The sequence below is a fragment of the Convolutriloba macropyga genome, chromosome 4, assembly GCF_964194025.1.
Source record: "Convolutriloba macropyga chromosome 4, txConMacr16.3, whole genome shotgun sequence".
In the NCBI taxonomy this organism is placed as follows: domain Eukaryota; kingdom Metazoa; phylum Xenacoelomorpha; order Acoela; family Convolutidae; genus Convolutriloba; species Convolutriloba macropyga.
Genome location: NC_134471.1, coordinates 73,947,376 through 73,963,461, shown reverse-complemented (window position 1 = coordinate 73,963,461; position 16,086 = coordinate 73,947,376). Strand labels below are relative to the sequence as shown.

The 16,086-nt window shown below is 37.7% G+C and overlaps 1 protein-coding gene and 8 non-coding genes across 9 annotated transcripts in view; 8 read left to right on the top strand and 1 right to left on the bottom strand.

Moving 5' to 3' along the window:
* The window catches only part of LOC142338166 (proteasome adapter and scaffold protein ECM29-like), a 212,565-nt gene that overhangs the window by 66,811 nt on the left and 129,668 nt on the right, over positions 1-16,086 (bottom strand). Inside the window, exon 10 of the mRNA XM_075387803.1 lies at positions 2,864-3,088. Coding sequence (XP_075243918.1) covers positions 2,864-3,088 — 225 coding nt within the window. The remainder of the gene's footprint in view (positions 1-2,863; positions 3,089-16,086) is intronic.
* Positions 6,618-6,689, top strand: Trnas-uga (transfer RNA serine (anticodon UGA)). Its single transcript has one exon. It is a non-coding gene; the product is annotated as a tRNA-Ser (tRNA).
* Trnas-uga (transfer RNA serine (anticodon UGA)) lies at positions 8,031-8,102 on the top strand. The gene has a single exon. It is a non-coding gene; the product is annotated as a tRNA-Ser (tRNA).
* Positions 9,445-9,516, top strand: Trnas-uga (transfer RNA serine (anticodon UGA)). Its single transcript has one exon. It is a non-coding gene; the product is annotated as a tRNA-Ser (tRNA).
* Positions 11,818-11,889, top strand: Trnaa-cgc (transfer RNA alanine (anticodon CGC)). The gene has a single exon. It is a non-coding gene; the product is annotated as a tRNA-Ala (tRNA).
* Trnas-uga (transfer RNA serine (anticodon UGA)) lies at positions 12,877-12,948 on the top strand. Its single transcript has one exon. It is a non-coding gene; the product is annotated as a tRNA-Ser (tRNA).
* Positions 13,304-13,375, top strand: Trnaa-cgc (transfer RNA alanine (anticodon CGC)). Its single transcript has one exon. It is a non-coding gene; the product is annotated as a tRNA-Ala (tRNA).
* Trnas-uga (transfer RNA serine (anticodon UGA)) lies at positions 14,932-15,003 on the top strand. Its single transcript has one exon. It is a non-coding gene; the product is annotated as a tRNA-Ser (tRNA).
* Positions 15,359-15,430, top strand: Trnaa-cgc (transfer RNA alanine (anticodon CGC)). Its single transcript has one exon. It is a non-coding gene; the product is annotated as a tRNA-Ala (tRNA).

The following is a 16,086-nucleotide window of genomic DNA, read 5'->3' as shown; positions in this document are numbered from 1 at the left end:
AGGAGCTTTAAGCAAACTTTCGAAACAAAACTTATTTCTAAAAACAATTCAGTGAAGTACTAGCTCATCCTGATGAGAGAAAAAACTACACAAACCAATGCTCAAATTCGTTTCTATAAATCCACAAATAGACAAAACTGGAATATTTAACCATATCAAAAATGAAAGAGAAAATTTAAGGTTTTTAAAACGCATACAAGAAAGGCCGGTCCAGATCGTCTAGTGGTTAGGACATTAGATCGTCTAGTGGTTAGGACATAGCGTTGTGGCCGCAAAACCCAGGTTCGAATTCTGGTCTGGACAATTCATTTATTTCATTGGACAGAAGAAATTCTACGGCACCAATAGAGTACTCCATTATTCTGGTATGTTATAGATGCGAGAACAATCGTTTATTAGAAACGTGCTGAAACCTGAACCCTAGAAAAATCTTTAGGGAATTAGGAGTTTTAACTAAATTTTCAAAAAAAAGTTTATTTCTTTAAAAAAAATCAGTGAAGTACTAGCTGATCCTGATGAGAGAAAAACTACAAAAACCAATGCTCAAAATTGTTTCTCCAAATCCACAAAGAGACAAAACTAGACTCATTAACCATATGAAAAATGAAAGGCAAAATTTGATGTTGTTAACACGCATACAAGAAAGGTCGGTCCAGATCGTCTAGTGGTTGGGACATTGCGTTGTGGCCGCAAAAACCCAGGTTCGGATTCTGGTCTGGACAATTCATTTATTTCAATGGGCAGAAGAAATGCTCCGGCACCCATAGAGTACTCTATTATACTGGTAAGGTAAAGATGCAGTAACAATTGTTTACTAGAAACTTGCTGAAAACCTGAAACCTAGAAAATCTTTAGGGAATTAGTTTTAAGAAAATCTCAAAACAAAGTTTATTTCTTTAAAAAAAAATTCAGTGAAGTACTATCTCATCCTGATGAGAGAAAAATTACAAAAACCAATGCTCAAATTTAAATTTGCTTCCCCAAATCCACAAAAAGACAAAACTAGACTCATTTACCATATCAAAAAATGCAAGAAAAACTTTAATGTTACTAACACGCATACAGCAATGGACGGTCCAGACAGAGAAAATCTATTTACTGTTAGGTAATAGATACTGTGACAAATGTTTAGCAGAAAATTGCTAAAAACCTGAATCTTGAAAATCTGTTAAGAAATGGGAGTTTTTAGCAAAGTTTCAAAACAAAATACATTTTTTTAAAAGGTCCAATCAATTATTTCCATGGAGAGAAAAACCTTCCCTGCACCCATACATTACAACTCTATTTTTAGACTTGCACTTAAACGTAACAAATATTGTAATATGCTGCCGACACAAAGTCTCAAGAATCGGTTTTTCAGGGGCAGAATTGTAGCCTCAAACGCAATAGACCAGGGTTTAATTCCCGCTGGATGCATAAAATTTTGCACCTTAGAGCAAAATGCCAAAGGAAAGCAGTGCTGGACAATCTTGAAAAATTCAAAGTAGTATATGAAGCCGATGACACAAAGTCAGCGGCTGAATGGCAGAAGGTACTGCAAAAAAATATGTTCCCCGGCGCGTGATCAGTTGGCCTAGACAAAATTCGGAATAGCGAATGAGAAGACATGGCCGGAAAACTCAGGAATCGAATCGAAGCTTCGAAATAACTAATGCTAAAGCCAGAAATAGAAAAAGCAAGATAATCCATTTATTTCATCTCTTGCTAAGTAATAGATACTGTAAAAAAAATGCTAAAACTTGCCAAAAGCCTATACCCTTCAAAAATATTTATAAAAAACAGGACCATTAGGCAAATTCTCAACATAGATTACAATTTCCGCAATAACCCAGGTTCTATTTGTGGTCTGGAGATTCCCTTCAATAGCATTGATAGAAACCATTTTCCTGAACTCACAGAGTACAATCTGTACTCAGACGTAACGCATGTGCGGTAGAACCAAATTCTCAAGCATCGGTGATTCAGTGGTAGAATTGTCCTCAAAGAGACAGAAACTGGCCTCATCAATTAACGAAAAAAGAAAAAAAATAATGTTACTATTACCAAGACAAAAATGGTCTAGAGGTCTACTGGTTCGGACATTGCACTGTGGCTTCAAAATCCCAAGTTCGAATCCTCGTCTTGACAATTATTTTATTTCCATGGATAGAAAAACTTTTTCTGAGCGCATACAACTCTATTATTAAACTTGCACTCACACGTACCGTATCTGGTAATATGCTGCAGACCCAAATTCTCAAGCATCGCTGGTTCAGTGATAGAATTGTCTCCTGCCAGGCTTTGTCAAACTATGAGCAAAACCAAAAAAAAAATAAAAAGAAATTTTTTGTTCTTTTTTACGAGCAATTATTAAATTTTATTAAGTTTCAAGAATACAAGCTTTATCATCTTTTATAGGAGTCTAAATTTTAGTTGGAGTTTCCCAATTTTATATCCAATAGCTGAGCAAAAATCTTTTTTGAATGAGATAAGTCGTGAATCATCATTAAGTTTATCGCCCGCTAGAACTAGGAACTCAAAACACAGAGTAACATATCAAGTCAAGAACACTAATTGAGCTGGTGAGTGGCAAGAAACGACAATCAATATTTGCAATCGAGTCAATAGGTTTTAAATATAACTAATTCCGAGACAGCAAAATGCGTCCAGATCGACAAGTTGCCAGAAGGTTGCATTCCGGCGGCAAAAAACCAGGTTCAAATCCCGGAAAATAAACGACACGGTGTTGAGTAAAATCCTCACGCATCGGTTGTTCAGTGGTACAGTTGTCGCCTGCAACGGAATAGACCCGGGTTCGATGCCCGTCCGTTGCATTATTAAGAATGACTGTTAATTTAAACGCAACTATAGTGAAAAAATCTACCTAGAAGCAACGTGCCACGCGGGGAAGCAGTGCTGGATGAACTTGATCATTATCTGATTGACAGATGTGTTGTGTCGCAGCTCAATTACAGAATCCAGAATCGACAGGATACTTTCATGTTCATCCGAGGCAACTGATGTCTCTCTAAGGTCACTGTACACTGGTGCCAGAAGAGCCAAGCATTCTTGTAGAGCCAGTTTCTGCTCACGGTCTCCATCCTTCAATCTGTTAAACAATGTTACACTTATGTGATAATTTCTTTATCACCACTGTTACCATAGAAACAGTGGCGACAAAACAGTTGTTATATAAACGAACACTACGATAAAGTCGTAGTCTAGTCGAGGCACGTGATAAAGTTATGCGACTGTTATAATCTGTTATGCAACAATTATTAACTGAAAACTTTACACCGCGGTTGTAATCGCCCTCTCTAAGGTTTTCAACTACTCGGCTGCCCCTCGGAATTTGGTAACTTCTCGATGGCGATAAAAACCGTGTAATATCGTAGTGTTACTTGAGCGTTAACGTGTTATGTATTGGTTAAGTGACTCTGCTTGAAGTCACTGAGAACTTCTGGCGTTTATTGATAACCGCGAAGCGGTTCGATATATTAAGTCAAAATTTCGAAGTGACTTCTGCAAAGTCACGTAACCATGCTTAAAACAGGAAAAGAGCACATTTTAAAATGACGAAAGCCAACGAAATTCAACTTCTGGCTAAGTACCAACTTCTGGCATTTTAATTTCTGGCACTGCAGACCTTCGGCATTTTAAAATGTGCACGTGAGTGTTTTAATTCACAGTTAGGTTACGCAAATATGATGTCGCAGCGAGAACTGACTGGTGAACACTACCACACGGTCATTATTGCCAAGATAATGACCATAGATGTCAAACTCCGAGGCTAAGCCGAGCTGTTGGATAATCTGGAAAGGGCGATGACAACATTGTGGGAATGTTGGGACTACAAGTTGCCGCACTGCTGTGATTAGACATTGAGTTTAATCAACACCTGTTGCGATAACAGCAGTTAAATAAACTGCCAGTTTAATAAATTTTAATGCCCGATCGACACTGGAAAAACACTTCAGCATTAGACTACGAGATATCACACTATTTTATCGCCTCTGTTACTCAGTAAAAAGTGGCGATAAAAGAGTGGTGAAAAACTCGGTGTCCCGCTTTTTCACCCCTATTCATTTAACCCCCTATTCATTTAACCCCGATTTATTCACCCCTGTATCATTCAACGCCTCTATCTTTTAACCCCTCTATCTTTTCACCGCGATTTTAATCTTTCTATAAAATAAGGATTATTAAATTAGCAATATAATCTCGGGGGCGAGATTATATATAACATTCGCCTCGGAGTTTGTTGATAACTTCTCGGTGGCGATAAAAACCGTGTGGTAATATTCATCAAGGGACTACAAGTTGCCACACTGCCGTGATTAGACATTGAGTTTATCACACTCTCCTACTATCACTGTTTATACAGTAATAGTGCTGATAAACTCGTAGTCCATTGAATCTCGTAGTGTTAAATGGGCTTTAACGTGTTTTTTAATCCGTACGTTATTTTCATCGGATACATCACCCTACATGTAAAAAGTAGCTCTTGCGCTAGAAAATACTCAATAGGCCGTGTGGTCGGAAAAACAGCTTTGATTGCTCCGATAACAAACTTCAATTCTGTGGATCTTTTCTGCTACCGCACCCAGCCCTATATAGCCGTCATTTTAGTACCCCCACACCAAAAAATCTAAATTTTCGCAAATTGTAAGAGTGATATTTGCATTTCATGGAAACAAGTGTCTAGGTAGATTGAAGGAGATTGAAGGCACTTTTAGAATAGTCTCCTAAAAACTTTAAAAATCGAGTAGCCGATAACACCAAAAATGATATAATACCGAAAGTTTTGATGACGCTTATGTTATATGCACCAAATTTTCGTTAAAAACGTAATAATTTCAAACCATAGCTGTGCTAGCTTTTAATAAATGCATATTGCTCATATAAACTCATGTATAACCTTACTTAACTTTAACAGTGTGTATAAATGGGAAGTGTGAATCCGAACTTTCATTCGAAGGAAGTTGGAAATTCGGTTCCTTCGGTTCTGTTCTGTTAATTCCACGATTATTTCATTGCTAGAATTACGATTTTACCATCAACCCCACTCACTTAAGCAGGCTCGCTCTACGACAACCAGATCCGATCCTGTATTATAAACAACATAGCTGGCAGATTGCCAGAAAATAGCCGCAATAGCTTTGTAGATCTGCGGTCTCAAAAAAACAGTAAAAAAGACAGACCAAAAAAAAGTGTTTTCATTGAAGGCTGAGATGTTATATTTTGATTAAGAATCTGTTTAAATTATAGCTGCCTCTATCAGCTGCTCTTAAATAACTTTCATTTAGAGTGACACATCCACTCGGCCTTATCTCTTCGAATTAAAGTAAACAAAAGTCAATTTCAAAGTGAGGAAGTCATTTTAGAGAGTGAGGTAAGTCACGTGTGATCAAAAATTTGATCACGCAAATGAAGAAAAAAAGTGGCTCCACTAAGAGCGGAAAATAACGTCACGAACGCGTTTCAGTTGAAATTGTATGAACGAATGAACAAAAAGTGGTTGTGACGTCATATGGTCGTAACAAAAATCTTGAGGACGAAATAAAAACATAGCCGGAAGCGACTCGAAGCGTCAAAACTTCACAAAAAACCGTAATTGCAGCTGAAACCATTACTTTTTGAATTGAACCATTAACTCATTACCTCCCCAGGTCTGATATTGGTAACATTTTAGAAATTTTAACCACTGCCACCAAGACACCCACAATGCAGCAAAATTTTTTATTGAAAACGTTTAGTAACTTTTAAAAAGTCCGGAATAATTAGGATGGATAGAAAATACTGATAGGCTGGAAAAGCTGACAGGGCTATTAATTACGCTCAAATAATTCATGATTTCAATCTCAAATAGATCGCGGAAGCAAACGGCAGATAATGATCTTAGAAACTAATTTAAATTTTTCAAAAAAAAGAGCCATTCATGCATCACTGCATCAACATTCAGTGGACCGCAAAAAATTTTTGCATTATGGAGAGACTAAAAACAGTCCGATGGTAATAGAACATCACAAAACATGTGAAACAGCTCAAGCACTAAATTATAATTAACCAGATGCCTGGAAAAACAGCTTTGGTTGCAGCGTTATCAAACTTCACATCTTTGAACTTTCTAGCTATAGGCAATTTTAAAGCTCAATAAAATGTAAAAACTTAAGCTCGTTGAGCTGCCGTTGTCAGCACTCTACTGTTAACGGGGGTATAGCTCAGTGGTAGAGCGTCCGCTTTGTATGAGGAATGACTGGCGTTCGAACCCTCATATCTGCAAAAACTAACCCAGCTTTTAATTTTGACTGGAGTTTCATTTATCTGCAGGAACAATTAAGTCAACCAATTCTGTTAGGAGCCATTCATGCATCACTGTATCAACATTCATTGGACCGCAAAAAATGTTTGAATTATGGAGAGACTAAAAACAGTCCAATGGTAATAGAACATCACAAAACATGTGAAACAGCCCAAGCACAAGATTATAATTAACCAGATGCATGGAAAAAGGGCTTTGGTTGCAGCGTTATCAAACTTGACATCTTTGCAATTTCTAGATATAGGCAATTTTAAAGCTAAAAATATGTAAAACATTAGCTCGTTGACCTGTTGTTGTCAGCAATCTACTGTTCACAGGGGATATAGCTCAGTGGTAAAGCGTCCGCTTTGAATGCGGAAGGACTGGGGTTCGAACCCCAAAATCTCCAAAAACTAACCCAGCTTTTAAATTTCACTGTAGTTTATTTTATCTGTCGGAGTAATTAAATCAACCAACTCTGTTAGGGCTCATTCATGCATCACTGCCTCAACAATCAGGTAATAGAACAGTTAGCTCAGGCACTAGATTATACTCAACCAGATACATGGAAAAACAGCTTTGGTTGCAGCGTGATCAAACCTGACATCTTTGCACTTTCCAGATATAAGCAATCTTAAAGTTACATAATATGTAAAAATTTAACTCGATGAGCACGCGTTTTCAGCAAGTTACTGTTCACAGGGGATATAGCTCAGTGGAAGAGCTTCCACTATGCATGTGAAAGGCCACGGGTTCGAACGTCCATACCTCCAAAACAGACCCAATATTTAAGTTTGACTGGAGCTTCATTTATCAATGGGAATATTTAAATCAATCATTTCTATGAGAAGCCATTCAAGCATCACTGCCTGAACATTCTGTGGAACTCAAAAAATCTTCGAATTATGGAGAGACCAAAGACAGTCTACTTGTAACGCTTGCATGTGGAAGACCTGGGCTTCGAACCTCCATATCTTCAAAACAGAACCCATCTTTTAAGTTTGACTGGAGCTTCATTTATCTATAGGAATATTTAAATCAACCATTTCTATGAGAAGCCATCCGTGCATCACTGCCTCAACATTCGGTGGACCTAAAAAAGTTCGAGATATGGAGAGACCAAATAGAGTATAATTGTGACAGGACATCACAATACATGTGAAACAGCTCAAGCACTAGATTATAATCAACCAGATGCATGGAAAAAAACAGCCTTGGTTGAATCGTTATCAAAATCGATATCCAGTTATGGGCAATTTTAAAGCTACAAAATATGTAAAAATTTAGCTCAGCGCGCGCGTTGTCAGCAATATAAAGTTCATAAGAGATACAGCGCAGTGGTAGAGCGTACTCTTTGCATGTAGATTGACTGGGGTTCGAACCCCATATCTCCAAAAACAACCCCTTCTTTTAATTTTGACTGGAGTTTCATTTATCTGTAGGAACAATTAAGTCAACCAATTCTGTTAGGAGCCATTCATGCATCACTGTATCAACATTCATTGGACCGCAAAAAATGTTTGAATTATGGAGAGACTAAAAACAGTCCAATGGTAATAGAACATCACAAAACATGTGAAACAGCCCAAGCACAAGATTATAATTAACCAGATGCATGGAAAAAGGGCTTTGGTTGCAGCGTTATCAAACTTGACATCTTTGCACTTTCTAGATATAGGCAATTTTAAAGCTAAAAATATGTAAAACATTAGCTCGTTGAGCTGTTGTTGTCAGCAATCTACTGTTCACAGGGGATATAGCTCAGTGGTAAAGCGTCCGCTTTGAATGCGGAAGGACTGGGGTTCGAACCCCAAAATCTCCAAAAACTAACCCAGCTTTTAAATTTCACTGTAGTTTATTTTATCTGTAGGAGTAATTAAATCAACCAACTCTGTTAGGGGTCATTCATGCATCACTGCCTCAACAATCAGGTAATAGAACAGTTAGCTCAGGCACTAGATTATACTCAACCAGATACATGGAAAAACAGCTTTGGTTGCAGCGTGATCAAACCTGACATCTTTGCACTTTCCAGATATAAGCAATCTTAAAGTTACATAATATGTAAAAATTTAACTCGATGAGCACGCGTTTTCAGCAAGTTACTGTTCACAGGGGATATAGCTCAGTGGAAGAGCTTCCACTATGCATGTGAAAGGCCACGGGTTCGAACCTCCATACCTCCAAAACAGACCCAATATTTAAGTTTGACTGGAGCTTCATTTATCTATGGGAATATTTAAATCAATCATTTCTATGAGAAGCCATTCAAGCATCACTGCCTGAACATTCTGTGGAACTCAAAAAATCTTCGAATTATGGAGAGACCAAAGACAGTCTACTTGTAACGCTTGCATGTGGAAGACCTGGGCTTCGAACCTCCATATCTTCAAAACAGAACCCATCTTTTAAGTTTGACTGGAGCTTCATTTATCTATGGGAATATTTAAATCAACCATTTCTATGAGAAGCCATCCGTGCATCACTGCCTCAACATTCGGTGGACCTAAAAAAGTTCGAGATATGGAGAGACCAAATAGAGTATAATTGTGACAGGACATCACAATACATGTGAAACAGCTCAAGCACTAGATTATAATCAACGAGATGCATGGAAAAAAACAGCCTTGGTTGAATCGTTATCAAAATCGATATCCAGTTATGGGCAATTTTAAAGCTACAAAATATGTAAACATTTAGCTCAGCGCGCGCGTTGTCAGCAATATAAAGTTCATAAGAGATACAGCGCAGTGGTAGAGCGTACTCTTTGCATGTAGATTGACTGGGGTTCGAACCCCCATATCTCCAAAAACAACCCCTTCTTTTAATTTTGACTGGAGTTTCATTTATCTGTAGGAACAATTAAGTCAACCAATTCTGTTAGGAGCCATTCATGCATCACTGTATCAACATTCATTGGACCGCAAAAAATGTTTGAATTATGGAGAGACTAAAAACAGTCCAATGGTAATAGAACATCACAAAACATGTGAAACAGCCCAAGCACAAGATTATAATTAACCAGATGCATGGAAAAAGGGCTTTGGTTGCAGCGTTATCAAACTTGACATCTTTGCACTTTCTAGATATAGGCAATATTAAAGCTAAAAATATGTAAAACATTAGCTCGTTGAGCTGTTGTTGTCAGCAATCTACTGTTCACAGGGGATATAGCTCAGTGGTAAAGCGTCCGCTTTGAATGCGGAAGGACTGGGGTTCGAACCCCAAAATCTCCAAAAACTAACCCAGCTTTTAAATTTCACTGTAGTTTATTTTAGCTGTAGGAGTAATTAAATCAACCAACTCTGTTAGGGGTCATTCATGCATCACTGCCTCAACAATCAGGTAATAGAACAGTTAGCTCAGGCACTAGATTATACTCAACCAGATACATGGAAAAACAACTTTGGTTGCAGCGTGATCAAACCTGACATCTTTGCACTTTCCAGATATAAGCAATCTTAAAGTTACATAATATGTAAAAATTTAACTCGATGAGCACGCGTTTTCAGCAAGTTACTGTTCACAGGGGATATAGCTCAGTGGAAGAGCTTCCACTATGTATGTGAAAGGCCACGGGTTCGAACCTCCATATCTCCAAAACAGACCCATTATTTAAGTTTGACTGGAGCTTCATTTATCTATGGGAATATTTAAATCAATCATTTCTATGAGAAGCCATTCAAGCATCACTGCCTGAACATTCTGTGTAACTCAAAAAATCTTCGAATTATGGAGAGACCAAAGACAGTCTACTTGTAACGCTTGCATGTGGAAGACCTGGGCTTCGAACCTCCATATCTTCAAAACAGAACCCATCTTTTAAGTTTGACTGGAGCTTCATTTATCTATGGGAAAATTTAAATCAACCATTTCTATGAGAAGCCATCCGTGCATCACTGCCTCAACATTCGGTGGACCTAAAAAAGTTCGAGATATGGAGAGACCAAATAGAGTATAATTGTGACAGGACATCACAATACATGTGAAACAGCTCAAGCACTAGATTATAATCAACCAGATGCATGGAAAAAAACAGCCTTGGTTGAATCGTTATCAAAATCGATATCCAGTTATGGGCAATTTTAAAGCTACAAAATATGTAAAAATTTAGCTCAGCGCGCGCGTTGTCAGCAATATAAAGTTCATAAGAGATACAGCGCAGTGGTAGAGCGTACTCTTTGCATGTAGATTGAATGGGGTTCGAACCCCCATATCTCCAAAAACAACCCCTTCTTTTAATTTTGACTGGAGTTTCATTTATCTGTAGGAATAATTAAATCAACCAAAGCTGTTAGGAGCCATTCATGCGTTGATTCCTCAACATTCGGTGGACCTCAAAAAAGTTTGAATTATATAGAGACCAAATACAGTCTAATTTTAATAGGACATCACAATATATGTAAACAGCTCAAGCACTAGATTAATCAACCGGATGCATGAAAAAAACAGCTTTGGTAGCAGCGTTATCAAACTTTACAATTTTCTTATTTCTAGCTTTAGGCAATTTTAAAGTTAAATAATATGAATAAATTTAACTCGTTGAGCTCTCGTTGTCAGCAAACAACTTTTCACGGGGGATATAGCTCCCCCATATCTCCCAAAACAAACCCAGCTTTCAATTTTGACTGGAGTTTCATTTATCTGAAGGAATAGTTAAACCAACCAATTCAGGGGCCATTCATGCATCACTGCCTCAACACTCGGTGGACCTCAAAAATGTTTGGACTATGGAGGGACCAAATACAGCCTAATTGTAATAGAACATCACAACACATGTGAATTAGCTCGGGCACTAAATTATACTCAATCAGATACATGGAAAAAACAGCTTTCGTTGCAGCGTTATCAAACTTGACAACTAGCTATAGGCAATTTTAAGTTACATAATAAGTATAAATTTAACTCGTTGAGCTCTTATGGACAGCAAATTAGTGTCAACAGGGGACCCAGCTCAGTGACAGAGCGTCTGCTTTGTATGCTGAAGGCCTGGGGTTTAATTTTGACTGGAGTTTCAATTATCCATGGGAATAATTAAAACAATCAAATCTATTTAAAGCCATCCATGCATCACTTCCTCAACATTCGGTGGCCCTCAAATCTTCGAATTATGGACCGACCAATTACAGTCTACTTGTAACGCTTTGTATGTGGAAGGCCTGGGGTTCGAACGCCCATATCACCAAAACAGAAACCATCTTTTCAGTTTGACTGGAGCTTCATTTATCTATGGGAAAAATTAAATCAACCATTTCTATGAGAAGCCATTCGTGCATTACTGCCTCAACTTTCGGTGAACCTAAAATACTCGAATTATGGAGAGACCAAATACAGTCTAATTGTAAAAGAACATGAAAACAAAAGTGAATTAGCTCAGGCACTAAATTAAACTCAACCACAAACCTGGGAAAACAGCTTTGGTTGCAGCGTTATCAAACTTGACATCTTTGCACATTTTAGATATAGGCAATTTTAAAGTTACAAAATGTGAAAATTTAACTCGTTGAGCTCTCTTTTTCAGCAAGTTACTGTTCAGCGGGGATATAGCTCAGTGGTAGAACGTCCGCTTCGCATGCGGAAGGCCTGGGGTTCGAACCCCCATATCTCCACAAACAAACCTAGGTTTTAATTTTGACTGAAGTTTCATTTATCTATGGGAATAATTAAATCAACCAAATCTATGAGAAGCCACTCATACATCACTGAGTCTACATTCGATGGACCTTAAAAATGTTTAAACTAAGGACAGACCAAATACAGTCTAATTGTAATAGGACTTCACAATGCATCTGAAACAGCTCGTGCAGTAGATTATACTCAACCAGATACATGGCAAAAACAGCTTTGGTTGCAGCAATATCAAACTTGACATCTTTGCACCTTCTAGCTATAGGCAATATTAAAGTTACATAATATGTAAAAATTTAACTCGTTCAGCTCTCTTTTTCAGTAAGTTACTGTTAACAGGGGGTATAGCTCAGTGGTAAAGCGTCCAGTTTGCATGCGCAAGGCCTGGGTTTCAAACCCACATATCTCGAAAAATAGATCTATCTTTTAATTTTGACTGGATTTTCAATTATCTATGGGAAAAAATACAACAAAACTATTCAAAGACATTCATGCATCACTGTCTTAACACTCGGCGGAACTCAAAAAATCGTTGAATTATGGAGAGACCAAACACAGTCTACTTGTAACACTTTGCATGTGGAAGGCCTGGGGTTGGGAAACCCATATCACCAAAACAGAACCCATCTTTTCAGTTTGACTGGAGCTTCATTTTTATATGGGAAAAATTAAATTAACCATTTCTATGAAAAGCCATTCGTGCATTACTGCCTCAACTTTCGGTGAACCTAAAATACTCGAATTATGGAGAGACCAAATACAGTCTAATTGTAAAAGAACATCACAACAAAAGTGAATTACCTCAGGCACTAAATTAAACTCAACCACAAACCTGGGAAAACAGCTTTGGTTGCAGCGTTATCAAACTTGACACCTTCGCACTTTTCAGCTATAGACAATTTAAAAACCTGACATTATGTAAAAACTTAGCTCGTTGAGCTCTAGTTGTCAGCAAACTATTGTTCAAAGGGGATATAGCTCAGTGGTAGAGCGTCCACTTTGAATGAGGAAGGACTGGGCTTCGAACCCCCATATCTCCAAAGACAACTCGTATTTTTAATTTTGACTGGAGTTCCAATTATCTTTAGGAATAATTAAATCAACCCAATCTGTTAGTAGCCATTCATACATTACTCCCTTAACATTCGGTGGACCTCAAAAATGTTCGGATTATGGAGAGACCAAATACAGCCTAATTGTAATAGAACATCACAACACATGTGAATTAGCTCAGGCACTAAATTGTGCTCAGCCAGACAAATAGTGAAAACAGCTTTCATTGCAGCGTTATCAAACTTGACATCTTTGCACATTTTAGATATAGGCAATTTCAAAGTGACAAAATGTAAAAATTTAACTAGTTGAGCTCTCTTTTTCAGCAAGTTACTGTTCAGCGGGGATATAGCTCAGTGGTAGAGCGTCCGCTTCGCATGCGGAAGGCCTGGGGTTCGAACCCCCATATCTCCACAAACAAACCTAGGTTTTAATTTTGACTGAAGTTTCATTTATCTATGGGAATAATTAAATCAACCAAATCTATGAGAAGCCACTCATACATCACTGTGTCTACATTCGGTGGACCTTAAAAATGTTCAAATTAAGGAGAGCCCAAATACAGTATAATTGTAATAGGACTTCACAATACATGTGAAACAGCTCGGGCAGTAGATTATACTCAACCAGAAACATGGAAAAAACAGCTTTGGTTGCAGCAACATCTTTGCACCTTCTAGCTATAGGCAATTTTAAAGTTACATAATAAAAAAAAAATTTAACTCGTTGAGCTCTCTTTTTCAGTAAGTTACTGTTAACAGGGGATATAGCTCAGTAGTAAAGCGTCCAGTTTGCATGCGCAAGGCCTGGGTTTCAAACCCACATATCTCGAAAAATAGATCTATCTTTTAATTTTGTCTGGATTTTCAATTATCTATGTAAAAAAAAACAAATACGACAAAACTATTCAAAGACATTCATGCATCACTGTCTTAACATTCGGCGGAACTCAAAAAATCGTTGAATTATGGAGAGACCAAACACAGTCTACTTGTAACACTTTGCATGTGGAAGGCCTGGGGTTCGAAAACCCATATCACCAAAACAGAACCCATCTTTTCAGATTAACTGGAGCTTCATTTATCTATGGGAACATTCAAATAAACCAAGTCTATTAGAAGCCATTCATGCATCACTGCCTCAACATTCGGTAGACCTAAAAAACATTCGAATTATGGAGTGACCAATTACAGTCTAATTGTAATAGAACATCAAAACACATGTGAATTAGCTCAGGCACTAAATTATACTCAACCAGATACATGGAAAAGACAGCTTTTGTTGCACCGTTGTCAAACTTGACATCTTTGCACTTTTCAGCTATAGACAATTAAAAAGTTACAGAAAATCTAAAATTCAACTCATTGAGCTCTCGTTTTCAGCACGTTACTGTTGACAGGGAATATAGCTAAGTGGTAGAGCGTCCGCTTTGCTTTCGCGAGGCCAGGTTTTCGAACCACCATGTCTCCAAAACAAATCCATCTTTTAGTTTTGACTTCAGTTTCATTTATCTATGGGAATAATTAAATTAACGAACTCTATAAGAAGCCATTGAAAACAATATTGCTTCAACATTCAGTGGAACAAGGCCTGGGGTTGGGAAACCCATATCACCAAAACAGAACCCATCTTTTCAGTTTGACTGGAGCTTCATTTATCTATGGGAAAAATTAAATTAACCATTTCTATGAAAAGCCATTCGTGCATTACTGCCTCAACTTTCGGTGAACCTAAAATACTCGAATTATGGAGAGACCAAATACAGTCTAATTGTAAAAGAACATCACAACAAAAGTGAATTACCTCAGGCACTAAATTAAGCTCAACCACAAACCTGGGAAAACAGCTTTGGTTGCAGCGTTATCAAACTTGACATCTTTGCACTTTCTAGCTATAGGCAATTTTAAAGCCACAAAATAATTAAAAATTTAGCTCGTTGAGCTCTCGTTGTCAGCAAGCAAGTGTTTATAGGGGATATAGCTCAGTGGTAGAGCGTCCACTTTGAATGCGGAAGGACTGGGCTTCGAACCCCAATATCTCCAAAGACAACTCGTATTTTTAATTTTGACTGGAGTTCCATTTATCTTTAGGAATAATTAAATCAACCCAATCTGTTAGTAGCCATTCATACATTACTCCCTTAACATTCGGTGGACCTCAAAAATGTTCGGATTATGGAGAGACCAAATACAGCCTAATTGTAATAGAACATCACAACACATGTGAATTAGCTCAGGCACTAAATTATGCTCAGCCAGACACATAGCAAAAACAGCTTTCATTGCAGCGTTATCAAACTTGACATCTTTGCACATTTTAGATATAGGCAATTTCAAAGTGACAAAATAAAAAAATTTAACTAGTTGAGCTCTCTTTTTCAGCAAGTTACTGTTCAGCGGGGATATAGCTCAGTGGTAGAGCGTCCGCTTCGCATGCGGAAGGACTGGGGTTCGAACCCCCATATCTCCACAAACAAACCTAGGTTTTAATTTTGACTGAAGTTTCATTTATCTATGGGAATAATTAAATCAACCAAATCTATGAGAAGCCACTCATACATCACTGCGTCTACATTCGGTGGACCTTAAAATGTTTAAATTAAGGAGAGCCCAAATACAGTATAATTGTAATAGGACTTCACAATACATGTGAAACAGCTCGGGCAGTAGATTATACTCAACCAGATACATGGAAAAAACAGCTTTGGTTGCAGCAACATCTTTGCACCTTCTAGCTATAGGCAATTTTAAAGTTACATAATATAAAAAAATTTAACTCGTTGAGCTCTCTTTTTCAGTAAGTTACTGTTAACAGGGGATATAGCTCAGTAGTAAAGCGTCCAGTTTGCATGCGCAAGGCCTGGGTTTCAAACCCACATATCTCGAAAAATAGATCTATCTTTTAATTTTGTCTGGATTTTCAATTATCTATGTAAAAAAAACAAATACGGCAAAACTATTCAAAGACATTCATGCATCACTGTCTTAACATTCGGCGGAACTCAAAAAATCGTTGAATTATGGAGAGACCAAACACAGTCTACTTGTAACACTTTGCATGTGGAAGGCCTGGGGTTCGAAAACCCATATCACCAAAACAGAACCCATCTTTTCAGATTGACTGGA